At 48.0% G+C, this 13,724-nt stretch overlaps 1 protein-coding gene across 2 annotated transcripts in view; it reads left to right on the forward strand.

Moving 5' to 3' along the window:
• GAB3 (GRB2 associated binding protein 3) overlaps nucleotides 1–13,724 on the forward strand; it is a 64,337-nt gene that overhangs the window by 36,115 nt on the left and 14,498 nt on the right. For both annotated transcript variants that reach the window (XM_014306589.2, XM_031056063.1), the window contains exon 2: nucleotides 8,518–8,821. In XM_014306589.2, the coding sequence (XP_014162064.1) occupies nucleotides 8,518–8,821 (304 nt within the window). The remainder of the gene's footprint in view (nucleotides 1–8,517; nucleotides 8,822–13,724) is intronic.

A 13,724-nucleotide genomic window follows, 5' to 3' on the forward strand; every position in this document is an offset into this window, starting at 1 on the left:
TACCTGCGTGAGGAGCAGAGGGATGCTGTGCCACCTTGCCAGTGTACTCAGGGGAAACCTGTCATCAAAATGACTGTGAGGAGCACAGTTCTTTATTGCCCTTATTAAAGGACAGGGCACACGAGTGAAATTATATTTCTTCATCCAAATGTCTGGCTCCTTTCTCCCTCCCCAAAATGAAGTGGTTTCATTATTGATTTTACCTTTAGAAATTTTCTTATCTTCTGCAAATATTTTAAGAACATAAAATTCCCAAGTTTTTGGGTCCCCATGACTTTGACCATCCATGCCCAAATAATACACCCATTAGAGTAACAAAGAATCTTCATGTTTATTAAATAGCAGTGACTCACTCAGATGCAGATGTTTGATTATGTAAAGCACCATAAATATTATGGATTAGGATGTAGAGCAGGCAATGGGAATGTGTCTAGGTTAGCAGGCAACATATGACTGCGGGATTTTGTTCTACTTTTTTTAAAATGTGTGTCATCTTTTCTTCACAAACCACAGATTCCTTCATGTAAAGAAACAGAAACAAAGGACACATCTCTGCTTCTACAGGATGTCCTCTCAGGTGCTTTATTACAAAGCTCTCATTGCACTTAAAGTGCAGGAAATTTTCTGACTGGTGTTTTTAGTCAATTAACATAGCTGTATCACCTTGAAAGGAAGAAGGTATTTCCCCCTGTACTACGTACCCATCACATCTCCTCTGAGGGCTCACGGTGACTTTCTTGAAACAGGGTTCATTTAGAGTCATTCTGAAACCACACAGTCAGAAGGTGGCAGATGGAAATCCATTGTGAGGCTGCAGCCCGTCCTGAGCTCGCTGTGTGACAGCCCTTTGCACAGGGTGAGCCAGAGCATTTGTGCCAGTCTGTGTGGAAAGTTGTTTTATATGGAAACACTGGTTAGCTCTGAGCTTTGTCCCACCAGAGCTGAGCCCTAGCCTTGGGAAAGCAGAGGTGCAGTGGGCATGAACAGGCAGGGAGAGGAAGAGCCAATGCCTTTCCTGCACAATCGAGAATGCCCCTCAACTTCCAGGCACCCAAGCAAAGGGAAAAAATTACTTCAAAAAATATCTTATTTTATTCTCTAGATTAAATAGAATTAATGCCTGTGGAGGCAGAGGAAGGGCCTAAGGGAGGAGTATCCCTCTCTGAAATTGAGTATTTATTGATTTTTCTTTGCCAGTCATAAACCATGAGTTTCAGTCTCTCACTACTGAAGACATTTGTGAGAGCTGAGTGGAAAATACAGGAGACAAAATCCAAGAGAAGCATTAAACCAGTAAGTGATGGGCAGTGAGCTCATCTGCTCCCAGAGTGCTCCACAGGGACGCACTGGAAGGGACAAGCAGGCAGCCTCATCAGGAAGAAATTAATTATGCAGAGCTGATAGGTGCTGCAGACCAACAGCCACAACTGAAACAGCAAAACCATAACTCCAGTTGGAGGACAGGATGGGTGCTTTGAGAGTGGTGGTCCTTTTAATCTGATTTCTGTGAGTGAGTAAATCAAGTGTTACAGCCGAGCACTGCAGGCTGCCGAGGTGGGAGCCCTTCTGCAAGGGTCTCACATTCTGAGGAGCATGTGCTGCATGGAGCTGGCTCTTTGCTCTGGAAAGAGTAGCACAAAGAGCTCCCAACACGTCCTCTTTGAACACGAGGATGTTTGCTGGGAGCTGGTCCTGAGTCCTTGCCAGTGCACAGATTCCTCTTGCAGGGACCATGCTCTGCAGCCCATTCCGCAGGCAGGGAACCTCTGTTAACATATATGGTGTTAGTGGGCTTACAATCAGCTACTTACAAACCTGACTACATATGAATTTTAACTTCCTCTTTTGGGCTTTTTATAGGAAATGCTATAAAGTTCCTCTTAACTTATTTTTTCCACAGGAATATGTTTAAAAACTGGTCTTTAAAAAAGACAAGCTGTGAAAACTTGTCTCAAGTGCTGGCACTCCCGTGGGACTATCATCCTGCAGCTCTGCTAGTTCTCTTGCCCCAAGGGTGGTGCCTTAAGCTGTGGGCCCACAGTGGGTGGCAGGAGAAGCACTGTGCACTGAAGCTCCCAGCCCTCACCCAGCTGTGGGGAGAAGCCATGCCAAACCCTTCTCTGCTGGGATTTGCTGCTTCCCCCTCTCCAAGGGATTTTGCAGGATGAGAGCAATTCCCCATACTCAAGCCTTTTGCAGTCATCCCTATCAGTGAGCTCTCAAACTCTTCTTTGAGTGTCAGAGGCCCTGCAGCAGGCATGGGGATCAGCACATGTCCTGTGCCATGTCCTTGCAGCCTGTCCTGCCTGCAAGGCCGCCAGGCAGGCAAGGAACCAGCACACAGCCACCTTTCTTTCTGCTTCACCCTGCCATCCCTTTTGCTGCATTCTGTAAAATGAAGATTATCCTCATGGGGGAGTTGTAAGCATTAATATAGCTGGTCAAGAATTTCACGTTTGTTGGTTTGTTGGTTGTTCTGTGTTTTGTTTTTAAAACCAGAAAAAATCAAAACTCACAGGGCAAATTAGATTTCGGGCCAATTTACCTCACTGAGCTTGTATGTCCTCTAATAAATTATTTAGAGCTCAAATACTGGATATGTTGTACAAACAAATGAGAACATGGTCCTCAGGCAGAAGGCAAGCGATGAAGGTCCTTGGCTAAATCTTTTCAGCTTTCATTCTGCCCTGTTCACTAGCCAGCTGCTTTTCAGCTCAGAACAGGTTAGCTCATGGCTTTTGTCTGACAGTGCTGAGCTAGAGCAAATGCTCACATGTAAGAGCAGCCCTCTAAACCTCACACCACTCATTCAGCAGAACCAGACGTCAGATTGTGGAAGGAGCAATCTCTTTCTTGGAAACCCTACTGAAATGGAAACAGAGCTGTTCCTCTTTCTTTTAGATGTGACTCTGGAATTCCCAAAGTCAAAAATTCAGGAGCAAGATGAAAACACTGATAGCTTGTGTTACACAAAGGAATGTGCTGGCAGCCAACCAATGCTGCTGCAAATTCTTTCTTTCTTTTGGCATTGAACTGTTTCACTTACGAAGGGCAGATGAAAATTGTTCTAGATTGATGTTGGCTCTTGTCTGATGGTAGTTGTGTTTGTCTGATACAGCCTTCTCTCTAGTGCCCACAGGGCTTTTGAGGACATGTAAACTTCTAATCATCCTACCACTCCTTCATCAAGAAAATAATAATTTCAGGAGGCCCCAAAATAAATGTAATAGTTTGGATGGAATGGCCTGGATGCATAGAACCTTTTTTCATAGTGTGACTGAGGAGTTTAAACTGAGTGCCAGGAATCAGCACCTATTGAAGTATATACTTCATCTCAGCCATGGGAGTGCAGTCTTTCACCTTAAATTGATCCACATTCTCTTGTAAATTTGGCAGCATGTGCAGTCTAGACTAAATATTGGCAGATATTATTGGCTCTGACCAGCTGAAATAAATCCCTCCTCACCACAGCCCAGGCACCCTGGCCCTGCTGCCTCCTTGGGTGTCCCCACTGGCCTCAAGCCACTGCAGGGGCTCCCAGGGTCTCTCTTAGCCTGGTACCAACACCCTCAGCAGACACGGGGCCAGGCCTGTAACAGGGAAAGGAGGAGGCAGCCTTGTGACTGGAAAATGGTAAAAAAGAACCTACCAAGGATGTACAGCTGTGTAAAACCCACCCTGCTCTGCCCTGGGGCTGGGGACTGGAGACAGGGACTGTGAGGGGCCAAGTAGCCTCTGCACCAGGGTGTGTGAGCTGCTGAGGCTCTGAGAGATAAAACTGCTGCTGCTGACTCGTCTGGCCAGGGCTTGTCACTGCTGGGCTCCCAGTGAGCCCAGTGTGCTGCATCCCTTACCCCGGGGAAAGGAGGTGTACAGCAGATTGCAGGCAAATGCCAGGAAAATGAGGAGAGGATATTTGACTCAGAGATAAGAGCCTCCTGCTGCAAGGTGTGCCAGAACCAAAACCCCTGCTTTGCCTATGCCACAGAACAGGGCAAGTCCTGTGTATTGGCAATGGCAAAGCTGCTCCTGTCCAAAAACCCTGTGCACTGTCACTCAGCATTGTAGGATAAGCAAAAGGGTTTTGGAGCCAACATTTTGTGAGTAAAGGCACATACTGGGGAAAGTTTCAGAATGGAAATTAGTCTGGGGAGGCAGTGATGGGACCGGGTAGGTCAAGTGTGAGAGGATGTGTGAAAGACGGTCCTTCAACCCCACCCCCGCAGGTAACTGTATCATGTCAGCAGCTGATGCCACTTTTTCCTTAGAAAGTGGAGGACAGAAAAAGGAGCCCAGAGAGCTAGGATGTGTGCAGATGCAGTTTGATGGTACAATGAAGCTGATGTTAAGAGCAAGCACCCAGGGAAGAGGTGTTCTCTTCTCCTCCTACCCTTCTGCACCCTCCCTGGTGCTGGGTGCCTGTATCCAGCCAAGGCTGTGTGCTGGGGCAGTGGGCTGGCAACACTCCCCATTTCCCTGTGTTGGGTGAGGCGGTGTCTGCTGCTTTTGCTCCCTCAGATGACTCTTTGGAGTCAGGCATAGAATATCCCTGGCACATGGCAGCAGGTGAGCTCAGCAGGTGGTTCCAGCAGACTCCCCATTGTCCCACACCACTGCCACTGTGCCATGGCACCTGATTTCAAGAGGGCTTGAGTGCTTAAAAGTGTGCAAATGTTGATTCACCTGCGCTGCTGGCCCAGGCTGCCATCCCTCCGTGCCTCTCCCCGCCCTGTGCTCCAGGCTCAGCAGCGGTTGGCAGCACGGGCAGGATTTGCTTTGGTCCCTGTAGTGGGATATAAGATAAGAAAATAAAGATAGTGTGGAAAGTAATTGTACCCCTAAGGAGTTGCAGCTGGGCCAATTATCAAAGATTAGGAACAGGCCTGACTTTAACAGGCCACAGCTGTAAGCAATGAGAAGAAGAGTGCTAGAAAAGAGTGGGGTGGCTGGGTGAGAAGGGAACTGGAGTCAGTTGGCTGCTTTGTGGAGAAGAAAGAGGCAGTGCTCTGAGGAGCTGCCCACGAGAAACACCAAGCAGGTATGAAACATTTGCAATAAGGAGACAACAGTATGGAACCCCTGCAATAAGATGACAACAGGTCCCTGCAGCTCCGTGAGGCTGAGAGTACATCAGTGTTTGGGACGCTCCATGGTGGCACCCAAAGGGCAGTTCCTCTGTCTCACTGCACCCCTCCTTTTCTGCATGTGTCTGTAGTCCCTGTGTAACCCCCACAAGAACAATCTGCTTGTTTTTCAGCCGGCCAGGGCTGCCTGGGCCCCACCGCTGCCCTGGGGAAGGCGCTGAGGCTGCCCTGAGGGTGAGGAGTGGGGCCCGCCCTGCCCGAGGGCTGCAGATCTGGGCAGCCATCTGCCATTGTTTCCCCTCAGCCCTGCTCTCACGGCTGCTCAGCCGTGATAGCTGCTGTTCTCTCCCAAAGGCCCAGCCCTGCCCTCCTCTCCCATCACCAACTCTCTGACAGGGCACCTCTCCATGTCCGGCCCTGCAGGGCCAGCCCCATGACAGAGCTGCTCAGGCTGTGTCCCCAGGTTAGCAGGCAGCTCCTCGGGGACAGAGCCAAGTCAGCCAAGCCATGGCCCCTCACACACACCCCAGCCAGCCTTGCCTCCTCATGGAGGCACCAGGGCTTTTCCCCCAAAGCACAGCAGCGGTGTTCTCTGTTCTCTCACCAGCTGCCTGGGTTGTGCTAAACACAGCCTACACACTCCTTTAGAACCATGAAAACCAAAGTGCTTGGAAGTGAAATCAGGTACTGGGCTGTCCTGCCTTGGGATGTTGTAGCAGCCAGCAGCAGGGAGCCCTGAGCTCCCACCTTTCCCCAGCTGCCAGCTGGGTGCCAGGCAGCAGCTGCTCCTGTACCCCCTCCCTCCTCAGCTTGCTCAGATGCAGGGGATTTCTACCCCATTTCCATCAGCAGGAGCTGGGTGTATTTAAGCTGCAAGGCTGGCAGCTTTGGGAGAGGAAAAAAAAAAAAAAAAAAAGGAGGTGGTTTTGTGGTAAAGCTGGTGGGGGTTTTTGCTTTACTGCCCTAGCAGTCTGCTTCTCTGGGAAGCAGTTCTTGTTTGTCTCACATCTTCTGAAACTTTTCTCTTTGGTTCTTTAGAGGTGAGGGTGTGTGGGGAGATGTGACCTTTCTGTCCTGAGCCCTCTGTGGGGAGTGCATTGAGTCTGTGCAGGACTTGGACTGCAGGTGACAGAGATCTGGGCTCCTTTTGGTACCATATGTGAGGTACCTGGTGGCCCATGTTCCAGTGTGGTATCTGGCTAGTCTAGAAAGTTCCTTCTCCATTAAACATTTTTCTTTTCTTTCTGTTTCATGTTTCTCCTTTTCCCTGTTTTCCACAAAATTATGTTTGTCTAAGATGTGTCGGTAACCTGTCATCTCTAGCTACTTCCAGCAGAGAACAAATCACTTTCAAACTTTGATAGGTCAGTGGGGGCAAGAATTAATTTTCTTTGTGCAATACATTTTGCACCTCATCTCTTCTTCCTGTTTATTCCTGATGTGATGCCCAGTCTGTAAGCTCCTCCCATACACAGGCCTTGCAAGAGCTTTTCCCATGATATTTTTTCTCTGTATTTGAAGAATTATTTGCTTGCAAAAGAGATTGAGGTACTGCCAGGCTGAACAGACTTACTAAGATAAAATTTTGGGTGAATAATGACAGCTGTGAAAAGCTGGCTGCAGTGCACAAAAAACAAAAAAATTTGGTGTACAAAAAGAAATGCTTTTTCCTGACATAACAATTGTTAATATTCTTTTGTTGCTCATTTTTACTATCACCATGCCTGTGGGAACTCAGCATCAGCAAAAACTGTAGTGCCTAGATTATCTTAAACTGTGCAAGTAAGGACTCTTACATCTTACTGAAAGCAGCCTGAACTCAGGTATTCTGTCTTAAAATTGAATGGTTGCCTGTCTTTAAACTGACAGATCTACTCTTTGCAAAATGAGTGTGATTTTTAACTCAAACCCAAGCTACCACCCAGATTTACATCATTGTGACAAAGTCCTTTCACAGAGTTCTCAGGTAAGTTTCAGGTAGGGAGGTTGTGGTAGTGGTTGTTCAGATGCTCCTTTCAATGAACTTTTAACTCCAGTGAGGGCAGGTAGAGCACCAGTGTCTGTGCAGTTGTTGGAGGTCCCTGGGCAGTGTAGGAGCCCCTGCACCTTCCCCAGGCTTCCATCAGAGCTGAGGCAGCTGCAGCCTTAGCTTTGGCTGCTCGCTGGCCTGGCTGGTTTGGGCATGACATATCCAACAGTTTTTATGGAGTTTGGCAAGGGCAAATGTCCTGATGTCTTGTTTTGGCTTTCCCCTGTGGGACAGAGATCACGATTGATTTCTTCTGGCCCAGAGTAGGTGTTGGTGACAGCTGTAATCAACACAGAGGTGCTTATACTGTTGATGAACAAAAGCAGCTGCTGGATTAAAAAAAGGGGGAAAGGATATTAATTTGTGCCTTGAAACAGGCATGTAGCTTTATAGAGTGATGGTGCAGGACTTCATTTAAGCCTGTATGGAACCCTTACATTGAGTCACAAGGATGAGAAAACATCAGTGCTTGCCAGGTTTGCTTCAGCTTGACAGTGTCTGTGTAAATAATTGTCCTTTTGTAAGATGAATTTTTCTGGTTTTAGCACTACAGCTCACTCAGGGGTTTGTTCTGGGCTTTCAGAAGTAATTGGCAGCTCATAAACAGCTTTGTAATAGCACTAAAAACCATAGGAGGGAAGCTGCACAGGGCATCTGGAGCTCTGGGCTTTGCTGGGCAAAAGGCACTTGTTTCCAGGAATGTGCAGTTCTTGGTATTTTCATTTTACAAAAAAAATTGTGTTCTCTCTTGTATGGATGAGGTAGTGATGTATTGGATCACTTTGATTGCATCTTGTTGGCGGGGTGAGGGGAAGGGAAAATGTTCATCTTGACCTCCCAGGGACAACCCTCTGCCTGTTCTGCAATCTCCAATGCAAGCTGATAGCAAGTGCATCAAATAAAAATCACAATTTGGCCAGCTTATCAAAGCAACTATAAAACCTGAATGAAAATAAGCATAGAGCCCAAGTCCCGTGAGGAGCAGCTAAAGGAGCTCAGGTTGTTCAGCCTGGAGGAGAGAAGCCTGAGAGAGGACCTTATTGCTCTATAACTACCTGAAAGAAGGTGGTGGCCAGGTGGGGTCAGGCTCTTCTCCCAGGTAATGAGCAGCAGGACAAGACAAAACAGCCTCAGTTTGTTTCAGGGGAGGTTTAGTTTGGACATGAGGAAAAATTTCTTCACTGAAAAGATGGTTAGGCATTGGAACAGGTGGAGTCACCATCCCTGGAATTCTGGAAAACACATGCAGGTGTGATGTTCAGGAGCATGGTTTAGTGATGGGCTTGGCAGCGCTGGGTTGATGCCTGGGTTCCATGAGCTGAGGGGCCTTTTGAAGCGCTGCTGGTGCTGTGTGAGGTGGCTGCTGCAGTGGAGTTTGGCACTGAAGCTGTTTTGCCCCTGCAGGCCTGGCGGAAGCGCTGGTTCGTGCTGCGCAGGGGCCGCATGAGCGGGAACCCCGACGTGCTGGAGTACTACAGGAACAGCCACTCCAGGAAGCCCATCCGCACCATCGACCTCAACGAGTGCCAGGTGCTCAAGCACTCGGGGCCCAACTTCATCAGGAAGGAATTCCAGAACAACTTTGTCTTCATCGTGAGGACCACCTACCGCACCTTCTACCTGGTAGCCAAGACTGAGGAGGAGATGCAGATCTGGGTGCGCAACATCAGCCAGATCTGTAACTTTGGACATCTGGAAGATGGCACAGGTAGGGTCACGCTCGTCTTGGAGGCTGGGAGAATGCCCAGGGGTGACAGGCATGGACCTTGCTGTCAGGCTGGGCTGGGCAGGTGGAAGAGGACTGGTTCCTCTAGCTCCACGCAGACTGAGCTGCTGCTAAACTCTGATCTGATTCTCAGGGACTGCACTGCTGCTGGGTGGAAATACTCACGGGCTGCCTGGGCTCACTTTGATGAGGCAATTCTTCCTTAGTAAGAAAAGGTGCTGTTTATGTGAAAAGCTGACTGAATGTTATCTTCTGGGACCATTTATTTCATTACATGTCTTGTATTTATTTAGTTAGGCTTAATGTAAAACACCTGTTCCCAGAAAGCATCCTGCACAACTCCCATTTTCTCATGCTTTGCTGGGTGTGGAATGTGCACAGACTTGGGTGTATATGCCTCTACATAAATCAGTGACAGAAATACTAAGCTGCCTTAGTCTGTTAATAAGAGAAAACCAAGAAAAGGCAGAGGGATAGGAGTGTTAGAAGTGTGTGTATAGACTTAGGAGATGGTCCTGCCAGTAGAGCATCAAGGCAGCTCTTTTGCCAGGCCCTACACCTGTATATACTCAGGAAAGTGAATTTCTTGAAAAGCTGCCAAGAATTAACCACTCCAAGATGGATGTAGCCAGTAATTAAAGTGGGGACCTGTACCATCATTAACTTACCTTTTAAATGAGACAATCAGGCTCAGATAACAGCAATCTGTCTTTCCCTTGACAATTCCAAGGGGCAGATAGAGCAGCAATTTGAGAGTTGCAGAGGAAGTGAGTCAGAACGAAGCCTTCAATGTGATAAAAGGCAATGCAGGAGTACAAGAGGGAGCCATGGAGGGACACAAGCCCTGGGGCAGTAATGTGTTTGGGGGTATCATGTGTGGCTAGGCAGTTCATCCTTCCATGCTCTTTGTGCTGCTGCACTCAGAGTGCTGCTGGTGTCTGCAAGTGCTGCATGGCCACACCATTACCCAGCAACTTGATAAGATACAAAAGGCTATGGGAAAGGTTTTATTTTAATTTATGATGGTTCCTGGCATTGCTTAGCTGCCTTTTGAGTAGTGTCTTCTGAGGGAAATGGGAGTGGCAAGAACACTGCAGTGGTCCTGTTACAAATGTGATGTCTGTTCTTTTCCCATTCACTTCAGAAACCACCATGAAAACTTGCTGACAGATTATGTGCCAGCACAAGCTGCCCATGAATACAAATTTCAAAGTAGCTCTGGTAGGGATTGGAGTCTGCTGCCCTTTGGAGGCTGGATGGAATTATGGATATTCAGTAACCACCTTCCTACTGTTCTGCCTTTGTGGATGCTGAGTTGCTGCTCTTGGATTGTTATTTCTGGTGCAGGTTTATTTGAGATACAGTTTTACCAATTACTCTGAAATTAAGGTAAACCCTTCTGTGGAAAAGAGAAAAATCATTTTTGTCTCTCAAATGTGTAGGCAGCCTTCTCTTGGGCACTTTGTGAGGATGTTCATGGGGGATGTGATCTGTGGCAGAGGAGCTGATACAGTGGCTGTCCCAGATAGATGCATTTACACTGGGAAATGCCTGCTCTGTTTTGCTGGTGCAGTGCACTATTGCCTGTAAGACTTGCACGTGGACAACACTCAGAGTATTACACATTGGTGTTTCTCTCTGAGCAAAGATTGCCAGTGTGGGCATTGATGGATGAGAAATGACAGCTCTTGCAGCAGCAGCTGGGAAAGCTGACACTCTAGCTTTCCAAGGCAGATATTACCCCCCAAGAAGTTCAGCACTGCTGAGCATTTGCCTTGATTCAGTACAAAGTCTGGCACTTGAACTTGCAGCCCTGATCAAGGATGGTGTGAGCTAAGCCTCCAGACATGCACTTACTGCATCTCTAATGCCAAATAAAGAAGTTCAGCACTGCTGAGCATTTGCCTTGATTCAGTACAAAGTCTGGCACTTGAACTTGCAGCCCTGATCAAGGATGGTGTGAGCTAAGCCTCCAGACATGCACTTACTGCATCTCTAATGCCAAATAGCTCCTAAGAGCTTCTATTTATCCTGCCAGTGAGCTCAGGTCTGGGGTGTATCCAGGTCAGGCTGCCAAGCACATCCAGATCCTCTGATTTAAATCTGCACAGCTCCAAAAATTGCACATCACATTTCAAACTGTTGCTAATTGCTTCAGCTTTTCAGGATCTCCTAAATTCTCCAAAAGCTTGTAGGTTTAAACAAATTACCCTTTAAAATTAACATTAGAAAAGCCCTATTAAATGCCACATGCTTTTTTAACTTACATGCTACTGCTTTAAAAAATACTAGTCCCTGCTATGAGTCATACCACTCTTAATCTGTGCATGGCTGAAAATTTGCTATGACTGAGGCCAAAACACAATCTGCTGCTTTCTCTGCTTAATGCCCAAAGTGTAGCCACAGTTTTATGCAGTGACTCAGCTTTAAGGGCTGTCCTGTTGTTCCCAGTTAGTCCCTTCCAGCAGCAAAGGATAGACAGCCAGGTTCCCACTCCAGAGGTGGTGGCCGTCAGATGCAGAGTGAAGTTACAAAAGCCATGGCTCCTGTGAGCACAGCTCTGTAGTCAACAAGAGAGGGGACAGCTGGGAGGCAGAGATGACATGGCAGCTCCAGGCAGATGTCAGGAAGCACCTGGGAGGGCGGCTGTCAGGAAGGACTTGCCAGCAGCACTCACACACTGCTGCCACCAGAAAGTGCTGCTGGCTGTGGTGGAAATGACAGGGAGCTGGCACCTTTGGGGAGTCAGCTGGAGGAGAGAGGAAGAGGCCTTGCTCCTGGTTTTCCTGCCCTATCTCAGCAAAATCCTGCTTCCATCTTTGGTGAAACTCCCAGCAGAGCCATCATTCCCCAGCCCCAGGGATCCATGGCCATGCAGGGGACTGGGAGGATGCTTGGCCCGAGTGTCTGGGGCAGGGCAGGGGTGAAATGAAGTGGCTGTGGGACACCAGGGGCACAGTTTATCCCATGTACAAGCTGAAGCTGTGACTAATTGACCCAATCCAATGTGCCAACTTTTCATTGGAGAAACTAGTGGGAAGGTTGTTTAAGCAGTTTCATTAAGAAGCCTTACTTTTATTATTTCTACCTCCTTGGAATGTCAGTGCAGCCTTGGGGGTGATTGATGTGAGAAGAACACCCTGTTCCACCGTGTCCCTGCATGGCTGTTGCACCATAGCAATTCTTGGAGAGGGGGCTGGGGTCTGTAGCAGAAGGAAAACCCCTCTGTTTCTCCAAGCAAGGCCCTTCATTGATTGGAGAGGTCACTGTGGAAGATGCTGTGCAGCCTCTGTGGGGGCTTTTTCCATAATTGCAGGGCAGAAATGTTTGGTGTTAGTAGCCACCAAAGCAGTTATTTTGGCAGCTGGAGCCTCTTTCTGTCTCTCTGGCAAAGGGGGTGGCAGGCACCAAACCTATTCTCTGCCTTCTCACTGTTGAAAGTAGCCATGCATAATTTATTCTGCCCAGCTGCTGTCGTGGTAGTTTTAATGCACACGATTCAGTTACCAGCAGAGCTGGCAGGGACAGGAACAGTCTGTGAGGAGCTGGCTGCAGGTCCCTGAGCCCCTGAAGGTCAGGAAAGGGCAGGTCTGTGCTGTCCCCACCCCTCCCTCCTGCTCACAACCGTTGCCATGTGGTCTGCAGCTCACAGCCTTTCCTGATGGGATAATCCATGGCTAAACCCTGTGAGTACCAGATGGAGTTCAGGCCTGTTCGTTCTGTGTTAATAACTCAGAATGTCATTAATTTCTTTCTTATGCGTTGTGGCAGTACTGCATCTCTAATGCCAAATAGCTCCTAAGAGCTTCTATTTATCCTGCCAGTGAGCTCAGGTCTGGGGTGTATCCAGGTCAGGCTGCCAAGCACATCCAGATCCTCTGATTTAAATCTGCACAGCTCCAAAAATTGCACATCACATTTCAAACTGTTGCTAATTGCTTCAGCTTTTCAGGATCTCCTAAATTCTCCAAAAGCTTGTAGGTTTAAACAAATTACCCTTTAAAATTAACATTAGAAAAGCCCTATTAAATGCCACATGCTTTTTTAACTTACATGCTACTGCTTTAAAAAATACTAGTCCCTGCTATGAGTCATACCACTCTTAATCTGTGCATGGCTGAAAATTTGCTATGACTGAGGCCAAAACACAATCTGCTGCTTTCTCTGCTTAATGCCCAAAGTGTAGCCACAGTTTTATGCAGTGACTCAGCTTTAAGGGCTGTCCTGTTGTTCCCAGTTAGTCCCTTCCAGCAGCAAAGGATAGACAGCCAGGTTCCCACTCCAGAGGTGTTGGCAGTCAGATGCAGAGTGAAGTTACAAAAGCCATGGCTCCTGTGAGCACAGCTCTGTAGTCAACAAGAGAGGGGACAGCTGGGAGGCAGAGATGACATGGCAGCTCCAGGCAGATGTCAGGAAGCACCTGGGAGGGCGGCTGTCAGGAAGGACTTGCCAGCAGCACTCACACACTGCTGCCACCAGAAAGTGCTGCTGGCTGTGCTGGAAATGACAGGGAGCTGGCACCTTTGGGGAGTCAGCTGGAGGAGAGAGGAAGAGGCCTTGCTCCTGGTTTTCCTGCCCTATCTCAGCAAAATCCTGCTTCCATCTTTGGTGAAACTCCCAGCAGAGCCATCATTCCCCAGCCCCAGGGATCCATGGCCATGCAGGGGACTGGGAGGATGCTTGGCCCGAGTGTCTGGGGCAGGGCAGGGGTGAAATGAAGTGGCTGTGGGACACCAGGGGCACAGTTTATCCCATGTACAAGCTGAAGCTGTGACTAATTGACCCAATCCAATGTGCCAACTTTTCATTGGAGAAACTAGTGGGAAGGTTGTTTAAGCAGTTTCATTAAGAAGCCTTACTTTTATTATTTCTACCTCCTTGGAAT

Source organism: Geospiza fortis, unplaced genomic scaffold (genome assembly GCF_000277835.1).
Source record: "Geospiza fortis unplaced genomic scaffold, GeoFor_1.0 scaffold157, whole genome shotgun sequence".
Classification (NCBI taxonomy): domain Eukaryota; kingdom Metazoa; phylum Chordata; class Aves; order Passeriformes; family Thraupidae; genus Geospiza; species Geospiza fortis.